At 37.7% G+C, this 16,651-nt stretch overlaps 1 protein-coding gene across 1 annotated transcript; it reads right to left on the bottom strand.

Moving 5' to 3' along the window:
• Positions 1 to 3,460: 3,460 nt before the first annotated feature.
• Positions 3,461 to 16,569, bottom strand: ccr6a (chemokine (C-C motif) receptor 6a). The gene is made up of 2 exons (XM_041804685.1): positions 16,488 to 16,569; positions 3,461 to 7,858 (listed from the first exon to the last, which is right to left on the bottom strand). The coding sequence occupies exon 2, from the start codon at positions 7,850 to 7,852 to the stop codon at positions 6,701 to 6,703; it is 1,152 nt and encodes a 383-aa protein (XP_041660619.1). The 5' UTR covers positions 7,853 to 7,858; positions 16,488 to 16,569; the 3' UTR covers positions 3,461 to 6,700.
• Between the last annotated feature and the right edge of the window lie 82 nt (positions 16,570 to 16,651).

The raw sequence follows: 16,651 nt of genomic DNA, 5'->3' as shown, positions 1-16,651 counted from the left end.
CCTGGTTCTGGCACTTCAGGATTCCTGAAAGGTGTTTGACTCAGTTAGTAGATGCTCTCTGGGGGATTCTGGAGCGCTGTGGGATCCCACATTGGCTCGTCCAGACGATGTCTGCCCTGTATTCTGGTCCAGAGAGTGCTGTGGAGTGTGGTGGCTCCAACTCTGACTTAATCCCAGTTAACTCTGGGGTGAGGTGGGAGTGCGTCTTAACTCTTATGCCATGGGTGTCAAACTCAATCACAGCAGGGGCCAGATTCTGGATTTAGGTCTAACTTGAGGGCCTAACAGGGTCAATATTTAACCATTACTGTCAACCTCATTTTCACCAGTGAGAATATATATCTATATCTATATATATATATATATATATATATAGATATATATATATATATATAACAGCACTGTGATAAATCATTTGGAAATTCAAAAAGTAAAGATGATAAGGTTAAAGGCTCAAATCTGAAATAAAAATGACAATTTATTAGTTCAAAAGATCAGACCTCAATATACAAAATTGAAAAATAATGTTTTAAAAGAGCAAAAATACAAGGAGAAAGTTGGATTTGAAATTTGAAAGGTCAAAATATGAGATCAAATTTGAATCATGATTTTAAAAGTCAAAATATGACCTAAAATTTTAAATTGTGAGTCTGACAGTTCAAAATATGAGATTAAAAATCCAAAATTAGGAGTTGAAAATGTCAAAATATGAGCTAGAATTCAAAATGACGACTCAGAAAGTTAAAAATATGACTTAAATTCATAATTGGGAGTGTAAAAGGTCGAAATATAATATAAAAAGTAAAAATTATTAATTTTAAATGTCAGAATATGAGAAAAAATGAAATCATATGATTGAAAGTAAAAATATGGGATTAAAAGCTAAAGTAAGGAGTTATAAAGGTCAAAATATGACTTACAGTTTAAAACTGGGAATCCAAAGATAAAAATGTGATATTTAAAGTCCAAATTATGAGTTGAAAAGGTCAATAATAATACAATAATTATAATACAAATATGATGTGTTCTTGCGGGCCATATATAATCATTCCATGGGCCGGATTTGGCCCCCGGGTCTTGAGTTTGACACCCCTGCCCTACGCTCTTCAGTACCAGTATGGACTGGACACTGGTGTGGGTAATAGGGGCTTATCATTTAGCAATGTCCAGACCACTGATGTCGACTTTGCTGATGATGCTGTGATCCTTGTGGAGACTCTAGTCCAGGGGTGTCAAACTCAAGGCCCGGGGGCCTTGTATTCTAACTGGCCCACCAGTATGAGGTCTGCAGATTTCCTCCAGTATAAAAATGTAACAACATGATTATTTAAAATATCCTTGTCAAGCCATAAAAATCTGGAAAGTAAAGAGTGAGAGGATTTCTTTAAAAAGTCAATAAAGTTTTGGGGGGTGGGGTGGGGGATTCGTGTTTCAGTTTATATGTTCAATTTTGCATCTCAAGATTACGACTCAAACTTATGATTTGACTTTTCATTTCATCATTTGACCTTTTCAACTCATAATTTGGACTTTAAATGTCACATTTTTATCTTTTGGATTTCCAATTTTAAACGGTAAGTCATATTTTGACATTTTCAACTCCTTTCTTTGGCTTTTTAATCCCATATTTTGACATTTAAACTTATGATTTAATTTTTTCTCATACTTTGACATTTAAAATTGATAATTTTTATTTTTTATATCATATTTTGTCCTTTTGCACTCCCAATTTTGGATTTAAGTCATATTTTTTTAACTTTTTGAGTCATCATTTTGAATTCCAGCCCCATTTTGACATTTTCAACTCCTAATTTCAAACTTGTGATTTCAACTTTCTCCTCGTATATTTGCTCTTGTAAAACATTCTTTTCTATTTCTAGTATCGTGTGCTGATCTTTTGAACTAATAAATTGGAATTTTCATTTCAGATTTGAGCCTTTAATCTTATCATTTTAACTTTTTGAATATCCAAATGATTTATCAAAGTGCTGTTTTTATCATACTTTATTACTGGTGAAAATGAGGTTGACAGTTATGGTTAAATGTTGACCCTGTTAGGCCCCCAGGTTAGACCTAAATCCAGAATCTGGCCCCTGCTGTGATTGAGTTTGACACCCATGCTCTAGTCCTTGTGAGGGCTCTTAACCTGCTGAGTGAGGAGGCTGAGTCTGTGTGAAGCTGTAATCCATCGACCTGCTGACTGTGAAGCTGAGTTTAACTGCAGACTTGGACTCGGACATGGAGCGATGGGTTCACTTAGTAAGAAAGGTGTGGTGTTCAAAGTATCTGAACATGCGGATGGATGCCAGTCTTTTGGTTCTTGGTCCTCCCAGTCTTACTGTTCTTTTGAGACCTGGATGTTGACTAATGGCCGGAGGTGACGGCTAGACTTCTTTGTGACAACTTCTCTTATTTGGTGCATTTTGGGGCACTGCAAGCTCTGCTACCTGACCCCGACCTGAACATCAGTCATGTGTTGTCAGAGAAAACCTTCTTTCCATGTTGGAGATGGAAGGAAACTGGCACATGTGTAAACCTGCCTAGATCAGACCGTCCTCACAAACTGAGTGGGCGTGCAAGAAGGAGACTAGTGAGAGAGGCCGCCAAGACACCTACGACTACTCTGAAGGAGTTCCAAGCTTCAGCAGCTGAGATGGAGAGACTCTGCAGACAACAACTGTTGGCCGGGTTCTTCACCAGTCAGAGCTTTATGGGAGAGTGGCGAAGAGAAAGACGCTGTTGAGGAAAACTCAGATTGAATCTGGACTAGAGTTCACCAGAAGGACTGTGGGAGACTCCGTGGTCAAGAGGAAGAAAGTTCTTTAGTCTGATGAGACCAAAATGGAGCTTTCTGACCATCAGACAAGACGCCAAACACTGACATCACCACAAACACACCATCCCCACTGTGGAGCATGGTGGTGGCAGCATCATGCTGTGGGGATGCTTCTCAGCAGCCACCTCTGTAAGGGTTGTGAAGGTAGACGGTAAACGCTGGAGGACATTCTTATTCAGTCTGACAGAGAACTACAACTACAGAATATTTATGCAGTCACTCGTTTTACATTACATATTTTATTCAGTTGACATTTTTTTGTCATTTAAGGTTTTTTTGTGTTTTTTTTCCCCTAAAAAAATTCTAATGATATTGACCATAATTGATTTATAAACTCATTAAAAAGGGTAAAACATCCAACAAGGTGAATAGTTTTTATAGAGGCTGTATTTGTAAATCATCTGGTGTGCAGTCAGCCTTTGTTTAAAGTGATGATGGTGTAGAGGAACGGCTGTACGCAAAGTTAAAAAGCTTCACATTTGTAGTAAAAAATGATTTAATAAATCATCAAATATTTAAACACTTCATTCAGAAATCAGAGCTTGCATATGAAACTTGTATCCAGCTTTATTTGAACTGATTTTATTTTAAATAAATTCAATCTCTTATCCAAGGTGCCTGCCATACACAAGGACAGGAAGTCGCACAGTTCATCCAGCAGGAGGCGCTAACATCAACAAGTTCAGGATCCTCTGTGTGCATGAATGGGTATGTGTGTTAAGCAAAATTAAACAAAGCAATACAGAAAAATATTTAAAAAGAAAGAAGACACATCAATAAAACACCTTACAAACTTTAAAAAGCTCTCAGCAGATTAACTGTGTTTAAATTATGAATCAGATGTCTAAGTTCCATTAATGTGAGTTTCTCATAGAAGTATTTTAGATCCATATTGTCAGCGTTCCATAAATGGTTCCCCTTCTGTTGATTATGGAGTTTAATTCATTTATTATATGATGTTGACCTTTAAAGCTGACGCTGCACTGCTACATCAGTGAAACTGAAGGTGTTTTCCCTTCATATATGATTGTTTCATCGTGTGCCCAGGTGCAGTTGCTCCCCCCTCCCCCGCTTTTCTGCTTTTACATCAGTGACATTGTTCTGTACCCGAGCACACTTGTGTAAGGAGTTTGTCCATCATGTTACCCAGGCCTGCCCACAGAACTGGCAGGGCCCCTAAAACACCCAGTTAGGTTTTATCAATGACATCAGTAAATCTGTTGCTTGGTGGCATTGGAACTAAAATCTTTTCTAACAGCTCCCAATTTTGGAGCTAAAAAGTGTGCCAAGCTTTTGTTGGGTTTTAATGTTGAAAATGTTTATCTGTGTTCATTTCAACCTTGTTTCACTACTTTTTAACTCTCTTTCCCCACTTCTTCCTGACCAAATACACCCTTTTTGCCACTTTTTGGCCTCTTTTTACCAGTTTTTGTCACATTTGTCACCATTTTTGACATTTTTAACCACTTTTTCTGCCAACTGTCTGCTCACATTCTCATTTGTGAACCATTTCGACTCATTTTTTCCACTTTGTACCAATCTTCTTCCCCTATTTGCCACCTGTAACCCATTTCTATCACCTTCTTCTGCCCACACTGGCCGCTCATCTGACACTTTTAACTACCTTTTTCCCCACTTCTAACCCATTTTCAACACATTTTCTGCCCCTATTTGCCACTTTTAACCCACTTTCAGCACTTTTTCTGCCGATATATGCCATTTGAAACCTATTTTCACAATTTTTCCCTGCCTTTTTTTCTCTTTTTGCCCTTATTGCATCTATTAACCACTCGTTGCTATTCTTAAACAAATTTTAGCCCATTTTTACTAATTTACTACAAATTTCAACCCCTCTTTACCACTTTTTCTGCCCATGTTTGCCACTTAAAACCCTCTATTGATAATTTTTAACCCATCTTTACCACTCTATCTGCCAACAGTTGCCAGTTATACCCCATTTTCAACACATTCAAATGCCTTTTGCCCATATTAGCTACATATAAACCCTTTTTTGACACTTCTTAACCATTTTTTATCAATCTTCTGCCCCTATTTGCCCCTGTAAACCATTTCTACCACTTCTCTGCCCACACTGCCCACTTGATACTCATTTAACATTTTTTACCACCTTTATTTCCCACTTCTAACCCATTTTCATTCATTTTTACCACTTTTTCTGCCAATAATCTCCATTTAAAACCTATTTTCACAATTTTCCCTGCTTCTTTTCTCTTTTTTGCCCTTATTGTATTCATTAACCACTTGTTGTTATTCTTAAACTAATTTTAGTCCATTTTTACTAATTTCTTAAAAATTTCAACCCCTCTTTACTACATTTTCTGCCCACGTTTGCCACTTAAAACCCTCTATTGATCATTTTTAACCCATCTTTACCACCCTATCTGCCCATAGTTGCCAGTTATACCCCATTTTCACATTCAAATGCCTTTTGCCCATATTTTGCCCATATTACCCCTTTGTAAACCATTTTTGACACGTTTTAACCCCTTTTTTAACCATTTCCTGCCTGAATTACCACCCATTACCTATTTTTGACACTTTATAACCTACGTGTTCAAATGTTTTCCCCTGATATATTTTCCCCTTTTTGCCCTTATTGCCTGTTTTAACCAAGGCAGGGTCAGGCTACATGTTCTAACCATTTTCATAGCCCATTACAGCTGTCTAGGGGTTCAAGGCCACATCTGTGAAGCCTAACAATCTCCTTACAGATAGGCGTTCTGTCATGCCAGTGACCAATGAGAGTACAGAGTGCTCTGCACATGCAAAAGACACAAAAGTAAACTAAACAAACATTGAAGGTAAGAAGAGTGATGAAGTTGGTGCTGTGAGAGTGGAAGTTTGAGACAGAGGAGAAGTTGGTCAATCTTTGTCATAATCCCTGCATTTACGATATGTTGTTGAGGAACGACCACGACAGACTGAAAAAACAGAAATGCTGGCCCAAAATGGCAACCCAGTGAGTAACTGCCATTAGTTTTAGCATCAAGCTAGCACAGCATTCATCAAAATGTTTGGACAGACAAATAGATACAAAACAGCACAGTAAACACAGAACGTTTGTTTACAGGCTTCTTTCCAGGTGTCGTCCAGCCCCATCTGTCCTCCTTGCAGCATCATCCCAATGGTCCTGATGACTGGTGGGGTACCACTGCGTAGTCCATCATGTTCATTGGTTGAGTCATGGCACAAATAGCTCTGTGATTGCCTAATCTGACACAGTGACCTTCAAATCATTGCAGAAATATTGTGCAGTCTGACCATGACATAACCTGTCAGCATTGACCGTCCTTATTGCAGAACATCCCAATAACTTTTTAATTCAGTTAACTCACTTGGGGTCATATTTGCCATCTTTTCTTAGCTTAATAATTTAGGTGGACTGTCTGAATGTGGGGGGGGTACTTCAGTGAAACCTGATTTGGCTTTTGTTGTTGCACAAGAGTAGTCCATCTAATTGTCAACATACTTTATCTCTAGATGTGTTCCTGTCCGGCGTTTCAGTGGTAAAAATGAAGTCTGATTTTAAATGGGAGAGAATTTATTTATCTGTAAAAGTCTGGTGTTTTGTCTCAGCTGAAGACAAGGTCCAGGAGTGCTTTGATAAACGGGGTTGCTTTGATACCAGGCTTTTAAACTTTGAGATGATTCTTGTTAAATAAAAGGGTAATTTCTTGTTGACATTGTGACTTTAGTTGCACAGCCTGAACAACACAGGTTATAAAACGATAGACTTAGATCTGGTTTTTCTTCCAGGACAATCAGGCCTTGAGCTAGGCATCGCAGTTCCAACATTTTCTCTTCCACATCAGACGGAGCCACAGATGAACCCGCCTGGCATCCTCACATGGTGAAAGACGAGCCATTTTCACTGGTTCCGTCAACCGAACGGCGTGTGGACATGAAAACCTCTGAGGTGGTCCTGGAGAAGCGTCGTGGTGCGATGTACCTCTTCCCCAGACACCAAACATCCCGGACGATCCTCCTGAAATGGTTTCTGAACTTCACCCCCACAAAGGCGTACAGGACCGGGTTCAGGCAGCAGTGCAGGTAGGCAATGGTTTGCGTCACTGTCTTGGCTGTGAGTAAGGCATCTGAGTCTTCACATGTCATTTCTCCAAACATGGTGATGGTGTCATACAGCAGTGTGACGTTGTAGGGAAGGTGGCAGATGACGAACACCGCCACTACCACCAGCACCACCCGCACCGCCTTGTGCCGCTGAAAGTTTTTGGCTTTGAGCAGGGTGATGATGACGGCGGTGTAGCAGAAGACCATGATGAGCAGTGGCAGGAAGAAACCCACAGCCAGCTGGGTGCTGGGTATCGCCACCCTTGCTTTCTTGGCTATAGTGGTGTCCATGAACTTGAACTCACAGACATAATGAGAAGGCTCAAAGTCCGGAACCCAGTCCATCTCCTCAGTGATAAAGAAGCTCTCACTGGGAGATGCATCATACCGGTTGTAAAAGTAGAAGGAAGGGACGGACAGCAGTAAGGCAAAGACCCAGACGATGGTGCAGATGAGGCGACTGTACTGCAGAGAGCGCAGTCTGAAGCTGCGGCGGGCCTGGACGATGGCAATGTAGCGGTCAGTGCTGATGCAGGCGAGCAGCAGCATGCCGCTGTAGAGGTTGACGCTGTAGGAGCCACGCAGTAGCTTGCAGGCGACCGGCCCCATGGACCACGCCGTCAGCTCGTTGTAGACGATGAGAGGCAGTAACACCACAAACACCAGGTCTGCAATGGCCACGTTGAGCAGGTAGACGTCAGTCATGGACTTTGTCCTCTTGTAGAAGGCGTAGGTGACGATCACCAGACTGTTCCCCACGAAGCCCAGGATGCAGATGATGGAGTGGACATAAGGACCAATCACAAGCTCAACACTCTGGTTCTTCAGGTGATTACATGGTTCTTCTCTCGGATAATCTGTGGAATTGTAGTCATAATATGATTGGTTGGAATAATCTCCATAGTCGGTGACCTCCATCATCATGTGCAACTGCAAACAAAGAACAGAAGCAGAGCATGTATTTGGGGTCAACAGTGAGGAGGCAGTAATTCAGAAAAACACTAAATAAAAATGTTGTTTGTCAGAGGTGAAATATAAAAAAAATGTAAAGATACAGTTCACCAAAGTCTTTAAGGAAAAAGACCAAGGCAGAAAGACATCTCTATCACTATATGTACAGACAGCTGATTTTATTCTGAGGTTTTTTTTCGTTTGACACTCAGACCTGATTTATTGCTACTGTGTGGAGACAATGCTATAGCTAAGCATTTGCAAGCACAACATACTTATACATTAGAGTGTCTGTTACTCTGAAAAACCCAAACACAACTCAGCAGTGTGATTTTTATTAACCTTTTTTCTTACGAGAAATCTTTTTGACATTTTTAAGGTTTCGAGTTTTTCCTCCCAACACTTACTTTTTGGATACTTTTTAAATTCTTTCTTGACTTTCTTAACCAACATTTCCACTAAACCCTTTACATTTCAACTGTTTTTCTAAACATTTTAACTTTTTTCCCCCACCTTTTTACTAAGCTCTTAACATTTCAACTGTTTTAAATTCTTTCTTGACTTTTTACCCAACATTTCCACTATACCCTTGACATTTCAACTGTTTTTCTAAGCATTTTAACTTTTTTTCTCAACATTTTCACTATTCTGTTGACATTTCAACTGTTTTTCTAAACATTCTGACTTTTTTACCCAACATTTTCTCTATTCTGTTGACATTTCAACTGTTTTTCTAAACATTTAACTTTTTGACTCACTATTTTCTCTATTCTGTTGACATTTCAACTGTTTTTCTAAATATTTTAACTTTTTCTCAACATTTTCTCTATCCTGTTGACATCTCAACAATTTTTCTAAACATTTTAACTTTTTTACTCACAATTTTCACTACTCTGTTGACATTTCAAATGTTTTTCTAAACATTTTAACTTTTTTCCTCAACTGTTTTTCTTAAAAGGAACCCTGCATGATCAGACAAATTCATCTTGTTGGATAGATATTTGTATGTCTCATATACTTATTGAACTAAAATACTCACTCAATATCTGCATTTTGAGTCATTTGAGTTTATAAATTAACCAGGAGACCGCCATGTTTTGGTCCGTGCTGGCGCCATGATGTCCCAGTTCCATGATGTGATCCTCACTGTTCCTCTGCAGTAACCTGTTTCAGACTGGCAGCCAGTGTAAGGGCTGATCTCAGAAATGCAGCACGTCTCACGCACGGAGAATTCTAAAATTTGAGTTCTCCTCTATTCTATATTTGCACCACAAGCATAATTATAATAATTCAACTTTCCCTATACTTTCCCTAACATTTCAACTTTTTCTGGCATTTTTTTCTCTTTTTTGTGTTTTGTCTCATTACTGTATTTGTCCTAACATGTTGACATTTTTCCTCAACATTTCGGCTTTTTCCCTTTGATACAAAACTCCTGTCTGGATATTCAGACTAATTTCAAAACCCATAAAATTTGTTTTATGTCAAGAGATTTATCCTTAAATTTATGTGGGGAGCTCTTAGCCCTTATATAGGACACTGGAGTTCTTAGGCCACTGTGGTTACATTTTGCATACCAGGAAAATTCATCTTAGGAGATTAATTTTACCACCATAAAATTGTATTGTACGTCTTTTGTCAGTTTTATGAGTGATTATTTCAGACTGCAGAGATAAGGGAGGCTGTAATATTTTAAAACATGCTATCACAGTTTTCTCAACCTTTCTTTTCTAAATTATTTCCCCTAAGTAAAAAAAAAGTCTTGTTTTCAATTTGTTTCACTAAAGCCTCCAGAGTAGAGAAGTGACTTGTTTCTTTGATTCTTTCCCCACAGAGTGATGTAAAACCCTAAACCACTGACATGGAGAGATATTCAGATGAAGCAGAAATGCCACACTGTTGGATTATTAGTGTAACAGCAGCCGCACACTTTGTTCTGCTGCTGTCGAGTGCTCCAGTTGTGGTTGATGAAGGTGTTGAAAATGAGAATGTGTTTGTCTTCAGGTGTGTGAATGCTCGGAGGCTGGTGCAGAAAAACAGGTCAGTATGGTCTGAAATGTGGGGTGACCCACTTTATCTGTAATCTGTGGTTTCATCTACCCGCACATGCACTCTTATCAATGTCTTCACACATAACCTTCTGTACATCTCACTTCTACATCATCATCAGCTTCACACGTTCTATTTATCAATATCTTCACACATTCTCACATCTTCATCAACATCAGCTTCACAAGTTCTTTATATCACTATCTTCACACAATAACTTCAGTATCTCAACCATGTTTGTTCATGTTCCTTCTGAAGTAAGCTCATTTCCATCTCTTAGAGAGATTTTCAAGTAAATATGGAAGAATATAAAGGGGCGTTTTCACACCCATAGACTATTGCTCTGGTCTGAATCAAGGACTGATCTACTCCATTGTTACATAACTACCTCGAATGAACCTGTGTTCACACAGGGGCATTTACAAGTGGCCTAAAAACATGTGTTACAGGGGGAACATGCTCCTGATTGACCAGAATTTCTTACAGTTAAAGACACTCTCCTTTTCAAAATAAACAGATGACTAAATGGAAAGATATGTAGGATTTTAAGGCTTTGGCGTGTGAAAGAAAATAATATGGTTTCTTTTTCATGGCCACTTCAGGAAAAGTCAAAAAGACAACAAAAAAAAAAAAGAAAAAGAATCAGACAAACTGGTGAAATAAAACAACTATCGATGACTTTAATACCATCGTTTTAACAATTTTATCTTAAAAATTTATATTTTTGACATTTTCCCTCAACATTTTGACTATGCCAACTTTTTTAAATCAATCTTTCAACTTTTCAATTTTCTTAACATTTTCAGTATTGTCTTGCATTTCAATTGTATTTTCCCATGTTATTAGATCCCTGCTGTTGAAAAACTTTGTTTCAACTTATTCCACATTTTCTACATTCTCTTGACATTTTAACTTTTCCCTCAACATTTCAACTTTTTTACTAATCTTAACATTTTCATTATTCTCTTGACAATTCACTTTTTCTCAACATTTTCACTACACTCAACATTTCTACTTTTTCACACTATACCCACCTTTTTCACAACATTCTTGATATCTTAACTTTTTCTCTTCACTATTCCAACTTTTTCCTCAACATTTTCACATTTTTCTTGACATTTAAATGACTTTGTTGCAATAGTTTTACTATTCTCATTACATTTCAGCTTTTTTCCTCAATATATTTTAAAATCCCTTGACATCTTAACTTTCTCCTCAACACCCTTTTTATTAGATTTTTAATTTTTAACATTTTCATTATTTTCTGTACAATTCAACTTTTTTATCTCAACATTTTCACTATTCTCTTGACTTTTCCACTTTCTCTTGCCATTTTAACACATTTTTTTTCTTTTCACTATTTCAACCTTTTCCTGAACATTTTCACCATAGCCTTTACATTTTATTTTTCTTACACTATCCTAACTTTTTCAACATTCTTCACAACTCTCTTGGCATCTTAACTTCTTTCTCTTTACTATTTCAATAATTTCCTTAAGATTTTCACAACTCTCTTGACATTTAAACTTTTTTCTCAGCATTTTTATACTCTCTTGACTCTTAACTTTCCCATTGACAGAACTTTTTTTCCTCAAGAATTCAACTTTTTTTTTTCCAATATGTCACCATACCTGGAACATTTCTACTATCACCATCCCAACTTTATTTATTTCTATTGTCCCAGCATTTACATTTCTTTCACTTTCACTTTTTGTGACAGTTGAGCTTTTAAGACATGTTGACTTTTTGTTTGTAAGACAAACTTTCTGGCATGCCATTTTATGTTTTTTCATCAACATTTCCATTGAAAGTCAATTGATATTTTAGAAAATGGTCATTCAATTCTTAACATTTCAGCTTTTTTGCATTTTGACTTTTGTGACATGTTGACTTTGTTTAACATTTTAATTTTTTTTCATTTTTCACAGTCCACTCCTTTTTACATATTTTTCTCAACATTTCAACAGTTTTACACATTTGATCAATTAATTTCCCTAAGTATTATGAACTTTTCTGACTCCTTTCCAATTTTTTTTTATTGATACCTCAGTTCTTTTCCCGTTGACCTTTTCTCAACATTTCAACTTCTGTTCTCAACTTATTCACTTTTTTCACAACATGACTTCCTAACACAAGACATAAAGACTTAACAAAAATGTTAGAGTGGCTAAAATAAAATCAGAGATGTGAGCACTTTTAACTATTCCATGTTTTACTGTAATTTTATGTATCTATGATGTAACATTTTACTATGTTGTCTTTTAGGTTTTTGTAATCAAGTGTAACTGTCTTTATGCAATTTCTATGCAAACTTGATATCTCAACTTTTACTTTCTTTCATTCTCTAAAAGCCTAACAAGGGACAGGATATAGAAACTAGCAAAAGCTATAATCTCTACATGTGAAACACTAGTTACTTCTCGCTTTTTTGTGACAGGCTGAAGTTGCACTATGTAATTTGCATTGTCCCTATCAAATGAACTTAATAAATAAATAATTTAAACTTTTTCTCCAGATTTCTTTCCTCAGTATTTCAACTCCTTTCCCTGACTTTCTAAACTTGTTAAATGTTGAATGTTCTTAACATTTCAACTTTTTCCTCAAATTTAATGTCTTTTTCCCTCATTTCTACATCTTTTTCTTGACAATTTGACCTATTCTCCTCAACATTAACTTTCTGTGTGTTTAGCACTCGTGCTATTTTGATTCAAACTTCACATTTTGATGTTCTCACTAAGAATAGTCTTTCCTAGAAAAGATCAGAGCTTAATATTCCAAAAAGCAATGGTCGGGTTGTTTAGTTGATGGAAAAAATCTGATGCTAACTTCAGGACTGGCCTGCAAAAATACGGCGTCACTGCAGACTCCCATCAACAGACAGGAGACGTCTGATTGTCTCTGCCTGTTTTCAGGGGGGATATAAAAGTGTGAAGCCTCATTAACTTTAAAGTTTGCTGCACTTCTGCCAGTCTGCAGATAAACAAACAGAGCTTAAAGGAGAAAAAGAGTGGTCTTCTTTTAGAACCAAAACTTCCTCAAACAGTGTTCCTGCTCTCAACTTCTGCTTGTTATGTGTTTTTTTTTTTTTTTGTTCCTTCAGACTTCCCATATTTCAAATGTCAGTTGAAGTTAAACACCAGAGAATCAAACTCAGTGTTTGTTTCTGCTGCTGAAATCTTTGTGTACCTAGAAAAAGAGGATGATAATCAACGTGACCTTTGTTAGAAGGTTTTGAGTCATGTAATTTGGAATTAATGAATCTTCACATTTCAGTTCTAACTATTCGCTGATGAAGATTAGTCATCATCTCAGCGTGTAAGACGGGAAACATGAAATAAAAAAACAGCTTCACTCAGAATGAACTGATTTTTCCTGTTTCTCAAAGGAACGATGACGTTCAATTTGATCTATAATTCTGTCTCTGTGAGGACCGATAGACACAGCGTGATGGTGTTGATGAGGCCAAGTGGTTAAAACTGCTGTGTCACTTTTCAGCTGTTTACAAAGCTCAAAGGACTTCCTTGAAACTAGCCATTCATGCCCCCTGTCATAGAGGAATGATGGTTTCAAACGTCATCAACAGCACAGAGAAATGAAGACAGTGACAAGTGGTTCTACAGAAACCCATCAGGGACAAATTTAGTGATTACAGGAAAATGACGTACCATTTTATTTTTGTTGACTTACTCCAGGGACGTCATGAAACCAGAATTTTAAACTTAATACACTGGTAGATCAGACAATTTGTCCGTCTATCTGGGCTCTTCTTGTGAACCCTTTGAGGGACTTTCTTCAAACTCAAAGAAAAACTGATAGGATTTTGGTGGTCAAAGGTCAAGGTGATGAAGCCTCATGTTCATTACTTGCTAAAAAAAAAAAAACACAATATGAAAAAAAGGGACATAATCAGGCATAAACACTTGGGCACAATCCAAATTTCCCCCCGTGCCCTTTTCCAAAGTTTTAGAAATTACAGATTGGGTGGGGTGTCCTTATTATTTTTGGAATGGAAGAGAATCCTAACTGTGTTAGAGAAAATCTCCTAGACTGCCTTGTGAATACTCATAAACATGGCTGCTCAAATGGGGACAGAGGTGTAGAAATGGAGGTAATTTCTTTGTCAAATGTGAAAATTAAGACAACCCTCATTTTTTCTAATTTAATTTGATGTGACTTTTATTTGGATCAGACATTTAGAACTGCACATAAAGTTTATGTCCCAAATTCCAAAAAAGTTGGGGCACTGTGTAAAATGTAAGATAAAAAAACGGAATGCAATGATCGCCAAATCTCATAGACCTATATTGTATTCACAATAGAACATAAACACCATATCAGATGTCGAAACTGAGACAGTTTACCATTTCATGACAAATATTAGCTAATTTTGAATTTGTTGGCAGCAACATGTCTCAAAAAAGTTGGGATGGGGCAACAAAAATCTGGTAAAGTAAGAGGTACTAAGGAAAACAGCTGGAGGAGCACTTTGCAACTAATTTGGTTAGTTGGCAACAGGTTGGTTACATGACTGGGTATAAAAGGAGCATTTTAGAGAGGCAGAGTCTCTTAGAAGTAAAGATGGGCAGGGGTTCACCAATCTGTGAAAAACTGCATTTTAAATTTGTGGAAAAATGTCATAAAAATATTCCTCAATGTAAAATAGTGAAGGCTTAGTCTATCCCACCATCTACAGTCCAGAATATCACCAGAAAGATTCAGAGAATCTGGAGAAATCTCTGTGAGCAAGGAACAAGGCTGAAGGGGCCCTGTAAAGCCACATTATGTAATAACACTGCATTATGTAATAACCCTAACCATAGGACTTAGTGTGGGCTCCAAGGTATGCCCTACCCAACTACCTTGCCCTAACACTAACTGCTAAGTGACTTATGCCTAAACCTAACCCCCCTTCAGGGCTCTAGACTAAACACTTAGCCTACTACCTTGCCCCAACCCTAACCGCTTAGTGGTTTAGAAAATTACATTATTACATGATGGATGGAAAATGTATTACATTATTACATAATGCGGCGTTATTACATAATGTGGTGCTTCAGGCCCTTTGGGCCATTGCATTAAAAACAGGCATGATTCTGTACTGAAATCACTCCATGAGTTCAGAAACACTTCCAGAAATCATTGTCTGTCAGCACAATTGGCCGTGCCATCCACAGTTAAAGCTGGATCATGGAGAGAAGAAGCCATAGGTGAACAGGACCCAGAAACACCGCCATCTTCTCTGGACCATAGCTCATTTAACATGGACCGAGGAAAAATGGAAAACTGTTCTGTGGTCAGATTAATCAAAATTTGAAATTATTTTTGGGCATCATGTCCTGTGGACTAAAGAGAGGGACGCATCCAGCTTGTTCTCCCTGTTCAGTTCTAAAGCCTGCATCTCTGATGGTATGGGGTTGCATTAGTGCCTATGGCGTGGGCAGCTCTAACATCTGGAAAGGAACTATCAATGCTGAGAAGCAGAGAGAGGTTTTAGAGCAACATATACTCCCATCCAGACAACGTCTCTGTCAGGAAAGACCTTGTCTGCTTCAGCAAGACGATGCTAAACCACAGACCACATCTATCACAACAGCATGGTCTCACATGAGAAAAGTCCGGGTACTGAGCTGGCCTGCCTGCAGTCCATACCTTTCACCATTGGAGCATCATAAAAAGAAGAATCCTGCAAAGAAGACCCAGCACTGTTGAGCAGCTATCCTTCATCAGACCAGAATGGGACAACATTCCTTACCCATCAACTAATCTCTTTAGACTTTACATACTGTTATTAAAAGAGAAGGGGACAGAATGGTAAGCATGGCCCTGTCCCTACATTTTTGATATGTGTTGCCGCCATCAAATTCAGAATGAGCTAGTATTTTTCATGAAATCAGTTTCAACATCTGATATGTAGTTTATGTTCTACTATGAATTAAATATGAGTTTATGACATTTGACAATTATTCTGTTTTTGACATTTTCCACAGCGTCCTTTTTTTTGGAATTTTGGTTGTTACAACAGAGATCCCATCTCTATTTTATTTTAAATAGTGGCAGCTTATTATACAAGACTCTAATTTTTTTCAAAGTCTCAAAAACAAGAAAATTACAAACAAGTGAAAGTAGAAATAGAAGATTCTGATGGTTTTGTGAGGTGAGTCACCGTTAGTTTCTTTCTAAAAACGTGCTGTGGTTTCCTGAACATTGTTAAAAAAAAACATCACCTTTTAAACCTCACTTCCTGTTGAATTTCAAGGTAAAACAACCCAAAGTGAGAGGAATCTTATTTGACAAATAATATCATCAGTTATGGAAAAATTTAGTACAAATATTCAGTGTTTTTAACCTAACCTCCTGATCAGGGTTTAAGAGTTAAAGAGAGAAGTTTAAGACTTTAAGAGAAACTAAAGGAGAGGCATTAAAACCAGATGTGAGAATAAAGTGCTAAACAAGAAGTAGAGGAAGAATAATACAGGTATTTTTCATGAAAGAGTGACAATATAAGCAGACAGAAAAAAAGAAAGAGTTAAGTTAGAGAGAAATAAAAAGCAGAACTCACCGGTCGCTGTCTGGTCGTGCTGCTTGTCCTGGTGATGGTGGAGATAAATCTGCTGCTCAACACACTGAATACACAGCTGAGGGGAGAGAGAGACACACAGAGAGAGAGAGAGAGAGAGACAGAGAGAGACCTCGCTGTCTCGCTTCACAAGTGCGCTCCAAATT

The sequence above is a fragment of the Cheilinus undulatus genome, linkage group 14 (assembly GCF_018320785.1).
Source record: "Cheilinus undulatus linkage group 14, ASM1832078v1, whole genome shotgun sequence".
NCBI lineage: Eukaryota > Metazoa > Chordata > Actinopteri > Labriformes > Labridae > Cheilinus > Cheilinus undulatus.
This window is presented reverse-complemented; position numbering and strand designations above follow the sequence as displayed.